Raw genomic sequence first — 18,630 nt, 5'->3', positions numbered from 1 at the left:
ACTGTTGGACAGACGGGAATATTTGAGAGATCTTCAACTGTAAAAACCCCGCTAAAAGTGTCATTCAGGATAGACGCCATGCCTTGATTATCACTAACTATCTCATTACCGACTTTTAGAGGACCAATATTAACCCTGGAGGCTGTTTTACTCTTAATATATGAATTAAAGGGTCTCTTGTTTCCGTTTTTTGCAATATTTTGTTCAAACCGTCTTTTAGCCGACCTAACTGCTTTTTTACAGGCCTTTTCTGTTTTTTTATAATTTTCGTAGTTCTGTCGAGTCCTATCCGCTTGATATGTATTGTAGTGTCTTTGTTTCTGCCTAACAATACGTTTAACCTGTTTTGTCATCCACTGATGATTGTTGGATTTGCGTCTTCTTATTTTAGGTATAAAACAATTTATACCTGTAGTAATTTTATCCTTAAAGAAATCCCAGCACTCCTCGGTATCCTTTCCATCCAGATCTTCATATCAATTAACCCTTTGTAGAAAATTTTTTAGACCTTCGACATCTCCATTTTTCCAATCTTCAATAAGTTCAGTCGATGAGTTAAATTTCGGATTAAATATCACATCGATAGATAAAATTGAGTGGTCACTGTTCGACAGATTACCTAGAGATTCTATATTTATAATGTTTTCTGGGCGATTTGTAAATATTAAATCCAATACATTCCCCCTTACATGTGTTGGAAACGTGACTAATTGTTCGAAATTATTATCCATGGTGCACTGTAGGAAATTTTCACAATTTCTGTCCGATGTTAATTCATCCCAGTTTATCATCGGAAAGTTAAAATCGCCAATCAAAATACTATTATCCCCTGAGTTTCTAAAAAGTTTGCACAATTCATTTATGTTTTCCGTTCTTGAGCGCGGAGGCCGGTATACCAGTGTTATGGTAAGATTTGGTTTGGTTTCAAATCTTTCATCGTCTTTGCTTTCACTACGTAACACTTCAAATCTTCGGAACATATTAAAATCATTATCAATTTGTACTGGTTTTACAACTAAATTCTCTTTTGCATAAACCAATAAACCTCCTCCGATTCCGTTCATGGTATCGGTTCTATCAAGTCTTAATTCAGGTTCAATAAAATATCCTGTAACATTTAGCATAGCATTAGATATGTCCTCGTTGCACCAAGTTTCAGTAATTAAAATAAGATCTGGGTCCGAATCATTTATTAAAATCTGCAAATCGTTAATCTTGTTCATTAGGCTACGAGCATTCAAATAAATTATCTTCAAAGCTGTGGGGTCGTCTTCTTCTTGTGGGCTGGAAGTGGAGGACTGAGTGAAGCCTCTCCCCTCAATCTCTTCTCTCCCCCCTTCACCCTCCTCTCCATCCCCATCCCGGTTTCCTCCGTGGTTTCCTCTGTATCCTCCTCTCCATCTGTTTCCTCTGTTGGCGGTATTGCTCTGGGGTGGGAATCCTCCTGAGTTAATATCTCCTCTCTTTCCTCATCCTCTCCCCCTCCCCTCCCCTCCAAGATCACATCCCTCATTTCCGTATCCTGTGGACTGGTTTCTTCTATTCTCTGCCCCCTCATTGATCCACTCCCTCTCCCTCTCCCTCCCCTGTTCCCTCGCAAAGGTCCCCTCGCAGTTGCCCTGATACCATCCATATCCTGTTGATAATCCCTCGATTGTGAGGGTTGAGCTGGCCGTGGTTCTCTCCCTCTCCAATTTCCCCCTCTCCCCCGCCCTGGTCCTTCTACATGGTTCAGTTTTTTCCTTTTGATTAATCTCCTCCTTCCTCTGGGTCCGACCAGCACCCACTCCCAGTTTAATGACTCCGTGGAGTCTAGTTCATCGTTAAGCTTTATAACTTCATTTCTTAGGTCATCTTCTTCTTTCCTTTGTTGAGGTGTGAGGTCTGGAATGATGCTCACTTTATCAAATTTGGAGCCTGCTAGTTTCCTAGTGTTTGATAAAATATGTTTTTTCATTGCTTCATCTTGGAGACTGAGAATCACTGGACGTGGACGATTTGGTTCAGTCGTTTCCCCAGGTCTGTAGATAAACTTAATATCTTCTCGTCTTACAGCACAACCTATGAATTGGAACAGTTCCATGGCTCTATTTGCATCAAATTCTTTGCGCTCCCCACCTTTCAGTGAAATAGGAGCCTCAGGGATCTGGTGAATTACCAAGTTTTCCCTCCTATTTTCACGATCTCTCATTTCCTTATAGACAGCATCATTATTGTTTTTCTCCTTATTTAACAAGCCTAGCTGTTTTTCAAAACTATCCATTCTAACTTTCTGTGCATCTTGATCCTCCTTGAGAGAATCCATCCTTGCTCCCATCTCCTTTCTCATCTGATCCTGGGATGACTGGAGTTGACGTATTTCTTTTTTGATCTTTCCAGCTACAGCATGGCATGGGTCACATGTCCAATATGTGGTGTTGCTAGCCAGCAGAATCTCTAGATGGGCCTTCGAGATGTTTCCACATTTTGGGTGTACCCATTTTTCACAGAAGCTGCATTCAACAGAACCTGTCTTGCCTGTAATCTCCTCATTACAGACCAGGCAGTGGTATTTTTTCTTAGACGGAGCCATGTCTTAAGAAATAATTAATCAAAGATCACAGCAGTCTCTTTAAGATTACAATAGTCTCTTAAGTAGCAGAGACACGAAAATATGACAAAGAAAACAAACAAAACAAATTCCCCTATGAAACTGGCTAATATTTCAGCGGGGACTCCTCGCGGAGTTTACAATTTAGATAGTTATACAAAATTAAGTTACTGAGTGGGCTCTTTGTACTATTTTTTGTATTTCAAATATTTTCGGATTTGTACCATTTTTATTTTTTCTCTTTTTTTAAATATTTTTTTCTCTTATTCTTTTTCTATTTTTTCTTTTTTTTTTCTTTTAGCCTTCTTTTAGTTACAGAAATATCTGAACTTTCTCAGTAAAGGACTGCCAGGGCAGAATTATCCTGGGATAATAGTGCTCTAGCTGACCAGTCGGGGTAAAGGTATCCGGAAATACCAGAACTCCGAAGACTATATTGGATAAATAAGTTATATTTTAACTCGGTCTCTCTAAGTTTGATGGGTGTACCAAGATTGTGATTAAATTATATAAGCACATATAACGTACTAAAAGAATATTTGCTCGTTAATATGGTACACCCAATCCTAAGTTGATTAAGCTCGACCTCCGATACTAAGGTCTAAGCTGTCTGGACGAGCAACTCCTCAATGTCAATCCTTCCCTTTGCTTCCGATGGTGCTAGATCAACAGACCAACTCTTGCTGGGTCGACTGTCCAACTTACAATCTGCCTGCCAACCAAGCCTGAACAATACAGCAGCAGTATCGGAGTTATATTTAGTTACAAGTACTCAAATAAAGTATCAAAGTATATAATATCCGGTACTTGAAGCAGTGTCTATATATCACTGTAATTGAATTGTCTATTGCACAGGTCTATTATATATTCACGTAAAGTATATATTCAAAGTCTATTATATCAGGTACTTGAAGCAGTGTCTACATATCACTGTAATATAGGTGTCTATTGCACAGGGTAACTAAAGTTCTTTAAGTGTCGGTATAACAAATAAAACTTTAAAACTTCCAAATTTTAAGTAGAGGGAGATTTTAGGAACTCCTTTCAAAACTTTTCTATAACTTCTAAAATTTTAATTAGAGGGAGATTTTTAGAAACTCCTTACAAAACTTTTTCTTAGAGGTGCAGTTTTATCCAATACCACTTCTATTCGAGATCAGCCATTTTGGGCCTCCTTGCTGTCTTTTAGAAAAATAGATTTTTCAAGAGCAGCTCGGCATATGAAAGACCTCTTTTAGAAGTGAATCAAGCAAATATAAGCTTGGTCGTTTTGGATGTGATATTTATATTGTATAAATTTTAATCTTCGTGCAATAAATATTTGATTTGATTTGATTTGAATCTCGAACCCTCATTTAGGAGCCTTAAGCCATTCCTGCAAAGTATGATATGATTTGTAAATCATGGAGAACATCTTAAAATTCTCGTTGACAAACCTTTCCATTTTCCCAGTAGTCAAAGATATGATTTAAATTTTGTTATTGTAGAATTGTGACAATTGGTTGAATCCCAGTATTCTCTGGAACACACCGAGAAGACGAAGATGTCTAGAGAAGAGACAAACAAGAAGATTTGGAAGTTTGGTCAGATTTTTATGTTTTTATTTACCTGTCTTCAGACCTTATTTAATTTAGTCACTTTGGGGTTGGGGGTGGGATAAAGGGCTCCCAACGAGTCTGATGTGATTTATCTTCTTTTTCTTTGAAATGTTTTTGTTTGATGCTAGAGACCGGAAAGAAATATGAACTTGGAACTTTTAAACGGAAGGAATACATTTATAGCTTAATCTGTTGCTAGAGTTTAATAGAGCTGCAAACTAATGTATTGGATTCTCTTAATTTCGATTGCTTTATCTCTGTATCCACTGTTTACACTCATCCTCTATTTTTGGATTTCTCTCATTGATCGCGGTCAAAATTTTAAAATTTCTCGGCTTCTGATCGGCTGTTCGGTTTTTACAATTAACACTCTGATTGGTTGCATTTTAAATACTTCCCTGGATATTTCTATCAGACTAAATTAAGCTTATGATTAATTAAAAGAGGAGATATAGAATTAATCTCGATATCCAGAATTCGAAAGTTTCAGCTTTGCTCTGAGTAGTTTTTTAGTTGAGTGCCTTAAAGGGGAAAATGTTGTCCAAGGCTCATCTAGAACACCTAAATTGATATCCACAGCAGAAATTTTTAAGTAATTAATCCGTAAACAGCTGACCTGTCTCCTCATTGGCCAAGATCAGATTTAAATTGTGACGTCTGATTGAGCGATGTTTTTATAGAAATGTCAAAGAAAAACAATTTTAATTCGTCGCCTCACAAAAGTGATTTATAATGTAAAAGTTTCCATCTTTAATTTTCTTAATCTTTTAATAAAACATATTTTTCTAGGAATGGGGAACATACAAACTGCCCAGAATCAACCAGAAGATAAGAGTAGATCATAAAACAGGAAAGGGAACACTTCATATTTCAAACAAAAATGTAAGATAAGTCCAAATAGGTGCAGTGGTGTTTACAGGGGGCTCTTTTGTTTCCAGGCTCGAACGGGTGTAGAGTCCCCTGGAAAGAAACAAATGTAAACCCCCTTTCTGAACAAATTCCTGTAAATTGCATCAAGACAAAATTTCCGCGTATTTTACGAAACCAGTTATTGGGGATAAAATCGGCTTAAAGGGAGTGTTCGCGAAAAATGTAAAGGGTATATGTTGATATCGAATTAAATTCGATACAAAAGCGTCGCATCAATACAAATTCACGAAGTTGCATTATTCGGTATTCCACTCAGATTGAAATAGTTAAATTCAGATTTTTCAACAATTGTCGAATTCATTCGTTGTATACTGTTGATATTTCATAATATTTTTTATTTCCTATGACCCAAGCGTTAATTTTAAAAATTCATTTAAAAATTTCGATGATTTTTAATAATTAAGACGACATTTCCATATTTTCCAGGAATGCTTGTAAACCAGTGCCAGTCGTGAAAGTGAAATATTAATTTAAAAACAAATTAGAAAAATATTACCAAATATTAACTTTATATGAATGCATCGAATTGAATTCTACAATTGTTGGTTGTAATATCTTGATGAATTATGAATGAACTATTTACGATCTAAGTGGAATAATACAACTCAGTTTGTACGGGTCCTGCGCTCTTAGGTATGAGTCGTGTTTAACAACTTTCTCCTTTATAGACGCACCAGATAGAAGTAAGATTAGTAGAGATCAATTTGAATTCAATTCCTTCCTTTTTTCAGAGCAACGTCCGGGTCCAAACTAGGAAATTTTTGGCTCTTTTTCTGGGGGGGTATATTTTAGAAAATATTTACCCCTGATTTAATATACAGTAAAAGTGTCATTTCCTTATAGTTGAAAAGAATTAATACGAATGCTTTACATCTCTGGACATTTTTGTGCTATAACTTATTTTAGTAAGTGTTATAACTTATAGCTCTAAAAATAGCTGGACTCCCAGTAATGGGGAGATTGAAAGAAGTTTGAAAAACAAAAATTAAAATCTTAAAACTTATGTTTGAAGATCGTTGAAGGATTAATATTTATGAAGTGTTTCCTGGATTTTAGGAGAATATTTCGAGCTAGGAAAACTAGCGCCTCTCACCTATACAAGAATAATGGAAGAAACTAAAGCGTAAGTTACATGTTTAGTAACACTTCCCCCCCCCCCCAACTCATAAAAAATGAAAAACAAGGTTAAATAAGAAATAAAAGAGGTGTACACAATACATACAAATAACTTCTTACTCCCCCGCCGATTCTCTTTATTCTCGCGCTCTCTTAATAATCATTGTTTAATCCAATAAACAAAGAAAAAGATTCAAGACTCAACATATTCTTAAAATTGTTGTTAAAAAACAATACCTTGGAGCCACATTACGTTTTCTAAGTTATTTCCATTTAAGCTACACGTCTAAAAATTTGGAAAGAAACCGTATCTTCGATTTTTTGGCATGACTCGGTCTCGCTGATTTTGATTGAATAAATAAGTTTAAATCTGTTTATTGTTTGAGGTCTGAATTAAAAGTTTTAAAATTTTAAAATGAGGAAGGTAACTTCTAACCATGAGTGTAAATGAACTTGAACTTTTTTAGAATCCAGAAGAAGATGCAAGAAACCTTTGGAACAGGAACACCCAAAGACCAGGATGTCGTCGTTTTATATAAAGGAGAACAGACTCAGGTACAGAATAGGACTGAACTTATTCGATTTTTCAACGTTTTGGTTGGTTCCACCATATTAACTGGCTGTGCTTAGGATCTATTTCATTTTTATGCGAATCCGCCCTGGATCCGGATGCAACCAGGTCATGAGCAATTTTTTTATGGTGACAGCAGAATTTTTATTTTTCTTCTTAATTTTTTATGCTAAAATTTGATGAATCGTTCAGGTTTGAGAGCAAAATACTTTTTACAATTGGATCCGGATCCGAATCTGGATCCAGGAAGTCTAAATGTACCGGATTCTTAGCACTGCTTACTGGTCAGCTAGAAGCAGAAGACTAAGCTCGTGCTTCCAATGTTTCCGATTTATTAATATCCCTCTGAGAAGAACATTTTATTTTGATAATTATTTATAATAATTTTTTAGGGGGAAGAAGAGGGGTAGTCAGTAGTCACGTGGACTGAATACCTAATTTCTTGTGATGGGCTCATTCAATCCCTCTTTTCAACTTTTCTGAGTAAAAATATGAAAAATAAAGTCATTTTTCTTTCTAAAAACGTGTTGAATCCTTCGTTGTTTCTGTTGTATTCCGTAAGTTTTTTTTACAGAGAAACCACGAATAAAAATATTTATTTTACGAGGGGAAAAAAGGAAATCTCACTCAACCTTGATCAGAAAATGCTTTGGAGGTTACTGCTATTAATCAGAGATGCTACTCTAGATGGAAGGTCACTTGAAATCACGCATACACAACACAGTCCCATAAATTTTATTTTCAGGTTCCTGACAAGTATCGTATTGTTGAGATGGAACGAGAACGTCCTTCTTTCTTCTCCTCAAACCTTCTCCAGAAAACTCGAGCTATAGAGGCCGGACAAACTGTTAAACCTTCCAGCCTCGTTTAGCTTGAGATATAGAGGCCGGACAAACTGTTAAACCTTCCAGCCTCGTTTAGCTTAAGATATAGAGGCCGGACAAACTGTAAAACCTGCCAGCCTCGTTTTACTTGAGACATAGAGGCCAGGCAAGCTGTTAAGTCTTCTAGCCTTGTTTAACTTGAGAAATAGAGGCCAGGCAACTTATCTTTTATTGATTTTGATTTTTTAAATCCTAAAAAAGATTCTTATCTGTTTACAAAAAGGCGGATTAAGAATTAAATATTACCATGTGAATTGTTTGTATACTTCCAGATAGAAATGAAGGAGAATGGGCGAGGACGGTGGAAAATATTGGCCAAGGCTTTGCTTGATAAACAAATAAATCCGACAGACGGCGTCACCCAATCTAAACGCCGGTTTAGTTCATATAATATATTCAAAAGGTATTCGAGGTGATAATATTTTAAGGAAATTACTTCAAATTTACAATTTGTTTATACATACAGTGCAAATTGATGATTCCATTTATAGTTATAAATTATGGGAAAGTGGCACTAACAATTTACAACTACATCCTAAAGCAACAACATCGTTTTTAAACAAAAATAACATATTTTTGGAGCTCAAAATTGTTTCAATGGAAGGTTTACAACGTTCACTTAAATTAAAATGACAGTTCTTGCAAAATTTGCGAATTTGTTATCCTAAAGGTTCTAGATAAACTCTCAAACATACAAAACAGTAAATCTATACATTATTTGCTTGTCTGTCTGTCTGTTTGTTTGTCTGCTTGAACCGACTGGGCCCAAAAATTAATGAGGCAACTCACATGACCCCAGGGAAGGGTTAAGCTCTCAAAATTACAAAAATTTGACTCCAAAACATTTTGATATTCGTAAAATTTAGAAAATCCACGAAAAATATTTAATTATTTAATCCACGAACTTTTTTGTCATTATTCTTATGTTGTACATCGAGAAAATGATCACACATGAACCACAATTGAAATTTGAAATTAAAGATGGCCGTAAAAAGCCTAGTTTTAAATGAATTTCCTAAATTATTGTTTTACCTAATTTCTTTATTTCAGTGAAAAGCTTGAAGAAAATGAATCAGGAACCTGGTTTGCCATTCAGGAAAGGAAAATTTAATAAGGGAAATGGGGAAAAAATATATTAAAAGTAATTTTTAAACATCCAAGTAATCTTTAAACCTAATGTTTATTCTGGGCCTTTTATCTGTAAAATGGTATGTGCTCTACGTTAGGTGCGAATTGTAAATTGTTATTTCTTTCCAAGCATAGCACAATCATGGTTAGGGATTACGATGTGGTCACTGGTCATAGGGCCTTCCTAAAAGTGTGATTGAATGATTTATTGCCGCTAGATCTGTAATTTCCTTCGTGCACAGGTTGAGCAGTACACTGTACAAATACATATCATGAAACCAAAGATGTCTCTTAACAATCTCACAGGTCTGTTTTCTAATTGAATTATACTTCTATTTAATAAAGCTCTCTGCGCATTTTATGTTCGCTATACCGCAAGATTAACCCGCGCAACGCTGGGTAATTCAATCACCATTTCTTATTTTTTTTATGGGCATCGGGCAACCCTGCATTGAAACGCTTAAAATTTTAAATTTTACATGAAAAAGGAACGAATCCAGGTCATAAACATTTCATTAAGATTTACTGATTTTTTCAAATAGAAGCAAAATTTTTCAAATTATTTATCTGATTTTTATTCGTTATTTTTAATCCATAACTTGATGTACCATTCAGAGAAAAGGAAATTTTTTATAGTGATTTTTTTCAACAGTCCAGATATGGGGTTTGAGAGCAAAAGATTTGCTTGTTTGCAGGTTTTGGTTGATATTTTGCTCCTTGGATCTGGATCCGGATTCTAAACACTGGTTTAAAATTATCTTGTTTTTAGGGTTTAACAATACTGGAAATATTTGTATATGGCCGAGTGAAGAATGTTTAGCCCTATATTGCATTAAAAATAAGGTAAGGTATTATTAAGTAAAGTAACACATAAACAAAATGACAGTAACGATTCACAACGGTCCCTTTATAGCATTTATCTTTGAAAAGAAAAGGACGATTTCTACAAATATTTCTTTTACATATTTACAGCTTTTCTAGATTTCAGATAAGAATATAAGCTTTAACCAGTTCCCAGATATACTGCTGAACTTAAGACATTCTAAGATAACCATAAACATTTTTTTTGATTATTGTAAAAGTAACTGATCACTCTAATTTCTATACCTATAACAAAACTATAGATGAAAGGAAGCTATTTGGATTAAGGATTGACGGCAAATATTATTATTATTATTATTATTATTATAGTAATAAATATAGTAATAATCCTAATTCACGTGTTTAGTATATATATATCTATGTTCATTAATCTCAGAACAGACCTATCTGTCAGTTTCATATTTACCTGTATCATTAAACCAAAAATATATTTGGTTGGATATAAACTCTGTTTATTTACGGTCAGAAGTATTAGTTCTCGGTAGAGTATAGAGTTTGAGAGAGTTGTGTGTGGATTGATACATACTTCAAAGAAATATCGGAATAAGGCATTTACTAAATCATTTTTACAATTATATCTTTCCAACCTGGTAATAAAGACCTTTTCAAACTTTGAGTCGGATTAAATCGGCTAAGCTTGAATAAAAAAGGGTTACGAATCTAATTAACATAAAAGGAGCTGATTTCTCTGCGCGAATTTTAATTTCTGAACCTTATATCTGTGGAACCTGAGCTGAAAACTTTAGAATGGAATATCCTTAATCCCGATCGGTAGATTAATCTGGAGATTAACTTTAAAAAGAGAACAAGCCTATTTAATCTGGAGATTAAGAAAGAGAGTGGATCAAGCATTAATTCTGATATCCACCATTCAAAAGTTCCCAGCTCTGGTATGATAGACCTAAGAGTTTTCAGTTTGAATCTGAACCAACTGACTAAGTTTGGAATCTTAAGGGTCTAACAAAATATGGGTTTCCAAGTCAGGACGTAATGATATGCAAGGAATTACTAAACTTGTATACTATATTTTCAGCGCACTAAATAATAATGAATCTATTTTACTTGTCATGCTAGATATATCTTAAGTTTACGACTTTATTGATTACAAGCAACTTCGGAAAAGCTTGAAAGCGCAGGAATCAGGGGCAACACATTACAATGGTTTGAATCTTACTTACGAGACAGGGGGCAAAAAGTCGATATAAATGGTACCTTCTCGGACTTAGTCGAAATATTAGAGATGGATCAAGTCTAAGCTGTTTACTGTTTATTATTTATGTAAATGACTTCTTCCAATCTAACAAACTTTTCTGTATAGCCTCTGCCTTTTGCCGACGACACAAATGTGGCATCAAAATATAAAAGCTTAAATACTTTAGCAGACACAATAAATAAAGAATTAGAAAAATTACTTGTTGGTACATGTCTAATAAACTTACTACTAACTTTGAGAAAACTAAAGCAATTTTATTTTCAAATTCTCTAAGTGCACAAAACGACTGTCCCGATGTGCTCTTAAAACTAGGAGAAACTACACGTAAAATTGAACACATGAAAGAAACAGTTTCAGTTAGATTCTTGGGAATATGACTGGATACTAAATTGAACTTTAATGACTACTTTAAAAAGATATGCTGGCGATTAACTTTTTTACTTTATGCTATGGAAATAAAACTTCTTAAGCTTTGAAACCATGAAATTGCTTTATTACTCAATTTTCCAATCTCATAAAGAAAGGGTTACCTAGAATAAGTCTCACAGCGGAAGCTTTTTGGGCTTTGAACATACTCCCATTCAGAAAATAAGGAATTTTTATGTTATAAAATTTTTATTTTTTATAATATTATTAGGAGAACAATAACCCCCAACATTTAAAAAAAATTTCACATCATCAAAAAATATCAAAAACGCAAATGTTAGAAACAGAAATGATTTTTATAATCCTAGAGTAAAATCTATTAAAAATACTCCTCACAATTTCCCTAAAATATGGTATGAAAATAAACGACACTTTTCTAAGCTTTCAAATATCAATCTTATTTTGAATTTTAAACAGAATTTAATTGAAGATTTTTATCAGCAGAACAAATGTTTTAATTCTAACACATGCTTTGTTTGCAAAAGAATCGAAGAAAGCAAAGACGATTTTACAAAGAAAAGACTAAAAAGATTAAAGAGTAAAAGATATAAGCAAACATAAAGAATTTCAAAAATCGGTGTAAATTAAAAAGATGCTATTTTTTTAACATTACAAATAAATCAATCATTTTTATTTCTAAAAGCTGTTAGTTCATCGTTTAAAAATACTAAGAATCCACCACTACTACCAGTTTATATTAAATATAATGTTAACAAGAAAAATGTAACTTTCCTTTCTTTTTCCTTTCATTTTCATTTTTTGTATTTTTTTAGAAATGGGAGGAAATATTCCCACAGCCCCTATTTTTGGAGGTTTTTAAATATTTTTATGTTTCTGTTATATTTTATGAATAAATAATTACTTAAAATATTTTTTTATGTTTCTGTTATATTTCATAAATAAATAATTACTTACTACAGGTGTAATCATAAGATTTTCTTAAGGATCTGTTTCGTGATAATTCTGTGATGGAGATTGGTGGAGGTCAAACCTGTCTAGCAGGTCTAGTCGTTGCCAAGTAGGTCAATCTACTTCTATCTGTTAAATTTCTTTCGACTTACAATATTTTATTTTAAACAAAGTTTTTTACTCATGGGTATTATTAATCGTTTATTAAATGACACGATTTATTGGAACCCCCCCACCCCTTTTCCAATTGTGAAAAGGTTTAAAGATCTAGGGTATAAAAAGAAATAAAACCTGTTATTGCAGGGTTTGCAATCCTGCCTCCGTAACACTGACTGACGGAAATCAAGACTCTGTGGATAATCTGGCTAAAATTGTGGCAAAAAACTCAGATCTGGAGATTTCAACGCTAAAATACAGGTTGGATCAGATTTGAAATTAGTTTTGTCATTTTTACATAATTATGATTGCTTAATAATGAAAAGGATGCGATAAGTTTAAGACAAATTACATAGCTGAGAAAAGCTTAATTATATTATCAGCTTTTAGAAAAGTAAATAATTAACAGAACTAAGCCATTCTTATCCCAAAAAAAGATGTCCCAGCGTAGCGGCTTAAATCAAAAATCCGAATGGTTCATTAAAAAATTTATAAAAAAAACTATATTAACAAACATGTATTTAGCGTGCTCAAAATAAATAAAGCTTTAATCCAATTTTGGGTCAGGGGTGTATATTTTTCAAATTCATTTATTTTTTCCCAATTCGGCAACAATGATATTTTAAATATTAAACTTGTGGGGGAAAACAAATTTCGAGACGGGGGGAATGATTTTTCATTAATTTAACCACCTCTTTTATGGGTTATAACTTATTATAAAAAGCCTCAATCTCTATTTTTAGAGTCTGTATTTTTAGATGGACCGATGTACAAGTTATAAGTTTATCAGCTCAATATGATATTATTCTCTGTGCGGACTGCCTTTTCTTCGACGTAAGTTTGAAAACAACTAAACTGTAGATTAAAAGTACTGACAAGTATCTGAACTCTATTTATACATCCATCTGTCTGTCCGTCTGTCTGTCTGTCTAGTTTCTGTATATAAATTCAATGTCTGTGCAGGAAGGACGACCTGCTCTAGTATCTGAGCTCTATACATCTATCTATCTATCTGTCTGTCTGTCTAGTTAGAACTGTTTATCAATTCAATGTCTGTGCAGGAAGGACGACCTGCTCTTGTATCTGAGCTCTATACATCTATCTATCTATCTATCCGTCTGTCTAGTTAGAACTGTTTATCAATTCAATCTCTGTGCAGGAAGGACGACCTGCTCTAGTATCTGAGCTCTATACATCTATCTATCTATCTATCTGTCTGTCTAGTTAGAACTGTTTATCAATTCAATCTCTGTGCAGGAAGGACGACCTGCTCTTGTATCTGAGCTCTATACATCTATCTATCTATCTGTCTGTCTGTCTAGTTAGAACTGTTTATCAATTCAATCTCTGTGCAGGAAGGACGACCTGCTCTAGTATCTGAGCTCTATACATCTATCTATCTATCTGTCTGTCTGTCTAGTTAGAACTGTTTATCAATTCAATCTCTGTGCAGGAAGGACGACCTGCTCTAGTATCTGAGCTTTATCGTCTCCTGAAGCCTGGAGGACTCGCTCTTGTCATGGCTCCTCTCCGTTCTCAAACCTTTCATGTTTTCAGGAATAAGGATTTGAAATCATATAAACTTTTATGTCTCAAGTATTGTTTAAAGGGACTGTAAATGAGTTTGGGGAAGAAAATTGAAAAGATATTTCTTTCCCGTTATTTCTGAATGGTGATATTACTTCTTTCCCCAGTTGCTTCATTAAGGGAAAAGAAAAAAACGTTATTTCCCCCCAAAAATTTAAAAGTTTCCCCTATTGGGAAGAGAAATCAGATATTTTAGACAGTTTTATTTATTTCCTTTCAACTAAATCTCAATTTTCAATTGTATTTTAAGTTCTATGGGAAGAGAAATTGAAGAAACGTTTAGAATCTTTACTGTTGCTCAGACATACACTACTTATCATCAAAAAAGATTTTATTCAATTTTCGAAAATTCTAAAAAAAAATTCTGTAAAATCAAAGCCCCAATACAACTTAAATGAAAATGTTTGTATTATTAAAAAGAAAATGATAAGATAAAGTGTACATTGTCTTGGTCACGGATCGAAAGTTACAGAATTATAGGTGTATTGTGTGGTAAAAAAATGGCATAAATTACAAAATGACTTTAAATTTAAAATAACAATCAAGTTAAGTGATGTAAAATGACATAAAATGTCGTACAATAAGTGGTCTAGTGGCAAAAATAACTAGTTTGCGATAAATAGCCGAACACAAATTTNGGGGGAATTCAACTTCTAGTAAGAAGAATATATCTCCCCCTCTTTCTTAAGTTAGTCCGAGAGGACACTTTAGAAGTCTAAATGACATATTTACTGGGTATATACCATATATCATTTAATACGCCATTTAGGACAAAAAACTTAATTTGACCTTAGGATAGTTATACTTTCTGAGTTTCAGGTCGTCTTTACAGTTTCATCATTTGTTGATAATCCTGTAGTTAAGCTAATTCTCATTAATCATCAATTCCTTTTTTCTAATTTGTTTTTCTCGTCCCCCATTAAAGAAACAAGGTTTGCACTTCAAATGCCAAAAAAAAATTTTAAATAAATTTGACATCCAGTACTTGAAAAATTTTCTGTTCACTTTTAAATCTTTTTTTAAATTTTGAATCCTTGGATCAGGAAAATGGCTGAAGACCGATTCAATGTTGAACATCTTCAAGATTTTGATGCTGAAGTTCGAGAACAACATCTGGATCTTGTTGATCAAGATTTCTATCAGACAGATATTCATTATCCTAATCTACTTATTCTTAGGAAACCATTATCCTAATCTACTTATTATTAGGAAAACATTATCCTAATTTTCTTATTTTTTGGAAACTATTATCCTCATCTACATATTCTTAGGAAACCATTATACTAATCTACTTATTCTTAGGAAACCATTATCCTAATTTTCTCATTTTTAGGAAACTATTATCCTCATCTACATATTCTTAGGAAACCATTATTCTAATCTACTTATTCTTTCAGGAAACCATTATCCTAATCCCCTATTTTTATGAAATCATTTTCCTAATATACTTTTTCAAATTTACTAAAATAAATAAAACATTGTCCTAACTTCCTTAGTACGTACAATGATAAAACACTACCTCATTATTTGTATACTTCTGATTATTAATAAACTATTTTTTACTATCGCCAAAGAACTTCTACCAAATTCAGACAACATCCTGCCAGAAAAAAAAGACATCTAAAATTTACATTATTCCAAAAAGTTAGTTCTATCAATGGTAAACTTATAAAATGCGATTAAATTAATTAACTATACTTACTTGGTTACTTGTAATGTGATTCCAAGGACTCCAAGTAGGAGTATTGTAGGAATGTCTGTTCCAGTCCCCCAGAGTATTGTTCAGATCGTCCTGGTTCTCTTGTATTGGAATGCTCTGGTAATTTGCCCCAACACAACCATTGCTTTCTTTGCTGCTTCAGCACATTGTAGGGAAGGTTTTAAACTTTTCTCCACTATCACACCAATATCCCTTTCTTGATCTACAGATGCCAGTAAGGATCCATTCATATAATATTCAAACTCATTATTTTTCTTACCCAGGTGTAAGACCTTGCACTTATTAACATTGAACTCCATGCCCCACCTGTCCGACCACACACAGAGATCATCGAGAGCTTTTTGAAGTACCTCTTTGTCAGCTTCTATATTAGCCTTGTGACCCAACTTGGTGTCGTCAGCAAACTTGTTCATTATTGAGATGAGAGAGGTTTCTCCATCCAGGTCATTAATAAAAATAATAAATGCTAAAGGCCCCAGCACCGACCCCTGGGGTACCCCTGACAAAACTTCACACCACTCAGAGAATGATCCATTTAGTACAGTACGCTGCAATCTGCCACTCAACCATTGAGAGATCCATTTATGAACATTACCTCTAATGTTGTGGGCCTTGATCTTGTCTAGCAGACGATTTTTAGGCACCTTGTCGAAGGCTTTACTGAAGTCTAAGTAGATGACATCTACACTATCTCCTTGATCAATCAGTGTGGTTACCCTGTCCAAAAATTCTAAAAGGTTGGTAGTGCAGCTCTTATTCTTCATGAAGCCATGCTGTGATTGCTTTATCAGGTTATTAAGTTTAAGGTATAATAGTTGTCCTGCAGAAGTACTTCGTGGATTAATTGATTTTATGTTGTTTAACAATGACCATCATTAATATATTGTTATGTTATTTCTTGCCAAAAGCTTAGGCTGAACATAAATAGAAGTTAAGCACCGTATTAAAATATACTGTTAGCCAGTTCTTTGATAATAATACATTAGTATAAACTGAAACCTGAGACTACACAATATTTGCTCGTAAATGTCGAGCCTCACTGGCTACCAAGCGCGGTCTATCATGTTTAAAGGTGTTTTCAGCTGTAGGTCGTACACTTGCATTTTGTCAAGGAAGAGAGACAAGGAACCCGCAAATCTTCTTTGGGAAAAAAAGTTTACTACGTTTTTAAAGATGATTGTATAACAACAAGGCCAAATTGGTTTATATTTAATATTCATTTCTAAGATGCAGTTCTCTTGTTTGTAAAAAGAAATGATCTTCCTTGAACATATTTTGTGTTTACAATTTAGGCTGGTATCACCTGTATTCAATATTGCAATTTATTGATCATATATCCTCTATTCATCTGTTCATCTATCCATCTATCTATCCTTGATATTTATTTACTCTCCTTTCTACAGTCAGTTTTGTACACTGAACAGTTTATCTTAAACATTTGGCACAACAGTTTAGATCAGTTTTTCGACTGGTTTTTTATTATTTTTTGATTACGCATTTATTTATCTTTAATTTTCTTAATCTATTTCTCAATTTGAAGTTTTCCCTCAGACTTCATTCCCTTCATTTCTCATTCTTTCAATCCATAATTCCCATAATCCTTTATTTCCTTAATCCGTTCCCTCAATCCTTCATTCTCTTCATTCCCTTCATTACTTTTTCATTTAATCCGTCATACCGTAATCTTTCATTTCCGTAAGCCTTTATTTCCTTAATCCTTCATTTCCGTAAGCCTTTATTTCCTTAATCCTTCATTCTCCCAATTCTTCATAATTCAATCCTTTATCCCCTAAATCCTTCATTCTCTTAATCTTTCATTCCTCAATCGCTCATTCCCTTAATCCTTCTTTGCCACAATCTTTCTCCTTCATTCCCTCGAGCCTTTATTTCCTTAATCATTCATTCCCTCAATTATGCATTTCCTCAATCCTTCATTCCCTTTATTTCTTTACTGATTCAATCTTTCCGTCATTCGCGTAATCTTTTATTCCCGTAAGCCTTCATTCCCACAATCCTTCATTCTTACAATTCTTCCTCATTTCTTTAGTTCTTCATTTTTTCTATTCTGTATTCCCTTTATTCCTTATGCATTCAATCCGTCATTCCCTTAATTCTTTATTCTCTTAATCCTTTATTCTCTTAATCCTTTATTCTCTTAACCCTTTATTCTCTTAATCCTTTATTCTCTTAATCCTTCATTCCCTTAATCCTTCATTGCCTCAATCCTTCATTCCCAATCACTAAATCCTTCATTCTCTCAATCCCCTAATATGTTCTCCAACCCTCATCCTCGAATCCTCAACCCCGATATTAAGACAATTTTTAATTCTGTCAGTAAAATATATATATTTCTTTTTTGCGAAATATTTTTTATTTAACAGCTGTTGTATTTGCTTCATTTGATTTTTAGATTTACAATTCACAAGTTGTGTCATGCTAGGTTATAGATAATAGGATTAAAAAAGGGGTGTGTTAAAACTCTTATTGTTCAAATCAACTTTTAAATTTTTTATTTAATTCAGTTCATTATCAAATTTTAAATGTGTTCTAATGATTAATAATAATGACTATAATTTTGTAATTTATATTTATCCCTGTATTGATGAGAGGATTTTGTATTGGATATATTGAATTCAGTTTAAATGTGAAAACGTAGTTTATAATGGCAATTTTAATAACATTACCCACATTTCTGTAAATAATCTAAGTATTATTTTACATAGCTACAAAGAAAATTAAAATTTAAAGAAAAAATATGGAATTATTATTAAATAATTTACGAAAGACCTTAAAAACTGTGAAGTGCTGTTCCAATTCTTCTATGTAGTGTACGTGAATATGTTTCAATATAGTTAGTATAAAAATTTGAAGAGTTTGTAATGTGATGGTGTAATTGAACCAGATAGAATTTGATTTCAGA

General features: G+C 33.5%; 3 protein-coding genes and 1 long non-coding RNA gene across 6 annotated transcripts in view; 3 read left to right on the top strand and 1 right to left on the bottom strand.

Annotated features, from left to right (window-relative positions):
• The window catches only part of LOC111709277 (cullin-4B), a 48,692-nt gene extending 44,836 nt beyond the window's left edge, over positions 1-3,856 (bottom strand). Inside the window, exon 1 of the mRNA XM_023482901.1 lies at positions 3,820-3,856. The gene's annotated coding sequence lies outside the window, so the exon portion shown is untranslated. The remainder of the gene's footprint in view (positions 1-3,819) is intronic.
• LOC111709287 (39S ribosomal protein L32, mitochondrial) overlaps positions 1-7,960 on the top strand; it is a 13,412-nt gene extending 5,452 nt beyond the window's left edge. The window contains exons 5-9 of the mRNA XM_023482916.1: positions 4,078-4,173; positions 4,978-5,038; positions 6,175-6,241; positions 6,702-6,789; positions 7,551-7,960. Coding sequence (XP_023338684.1) covers positions 4,078-4,173; positions 4,978-5,038; positions 6,175-6,241; positions 6,702-6,789; positions 7,551-7,676 — 438 coding nt within the window. The 3' untranslated portion in view covers positions 7,677-7,960. The remainder of the gene's footprint in view (positions 1-4,077; positions 4,174-4,977; positions 5,039-6,174; positions 6,242-6,701; positions 6,790-7,550) is intronic.
• Positions 7,951-18,630, top strand: LOC111709285 (calmodulin-lysine N-methyltransferase). 3 transcript variants are annotated; one of them, XM_023482912.1, is made up of 10 exons: positions 7,951-8,092; positions 8,740-8,785; positions 9,060-9,123; positions 9,587-9,660; positions 12,283-12,356; positions 12,551-12,664; positions 13,162-13,237; positions 13,857-13,960; positions 15,034-15,168; positions 18,176-18,630. In XM_023482912.1, the coding sequence occupies exons 1-10, from the start codon at positions 7,968-7,970 to the stop codon at positions 18,225-18,227; spliced, it is 864 nt and encodes a 287-aa protein (XP_023338680.1). In that variant the 5' UTR covers positions 7,951-7,967; the 3' UTR covers positions 18,228-18,630. The 3 variants fall into 3 exon arrangements, with proteins under 3 accessions (XP_023338680.1, XP_023338679.1, XP_023338681.1); XM_023482911.1 differs by having other exon boundaries at positions 9,036-9,123; XM_023482913.1 differs by lacking the exon at positions 18,176-18,630 and having other exon boundaries at positions 9,036-9,123; positions 15,034-15,785.
• On the top strand, positions 15,795-18,066 carry LOC111709290 (uncharacterized). The gene is made up of 2 exons (XR_002766826.1): positions 15,795-16,782; positions 17,003-18,066. It is a non-coding gene; the product is annotated as an uncharacterized LOC111709290 (long non-coding RNA).

This window comes from Eurytemora carolleeae, unplaced genomic scaffold, assembly GCF_000591075.1.
Source record: "Eurytemora carolleeae unplaced genomic scaffold, Eaff_2.0 scaffold895, whole genome shotgun sequence".
Lineage (NCBI taxonomy): Eukaryota > Metazoa > Arthropoda > Copepoda > Calanoida > Temoridae > Eurytemora > Eurytemora carolleeae.
This window is presented reverse-complemented; position numbering and strand designations above follow the sequence as displayed.

Excerpts from the sequence above, each read along its gene's own strand:
- LOC111709285 (XM_023482911.1), top strand. The coding sequence starts at position 7,968 with ATGAAGGAGAATGGGCGAGGACGGTGGAAAATATTGGCCAAGGCTTTG. Across the intron at positions 13,238-13,856 it reads CGGACTGCCTTTTCTTCGAC|GAAGGACGACCTGCTCTAGT; the intron begins GTAAGTTTGAAA and ends ATCTCTGTGCAG. Across the intron at positions 13,961-15,033 it reads CAAACCTTTCATGTTTTCAG|GAAAATGGCTGAAGACCGAT; the intron begins GAATAAGGATTT and ends TCCTTGGATCAG.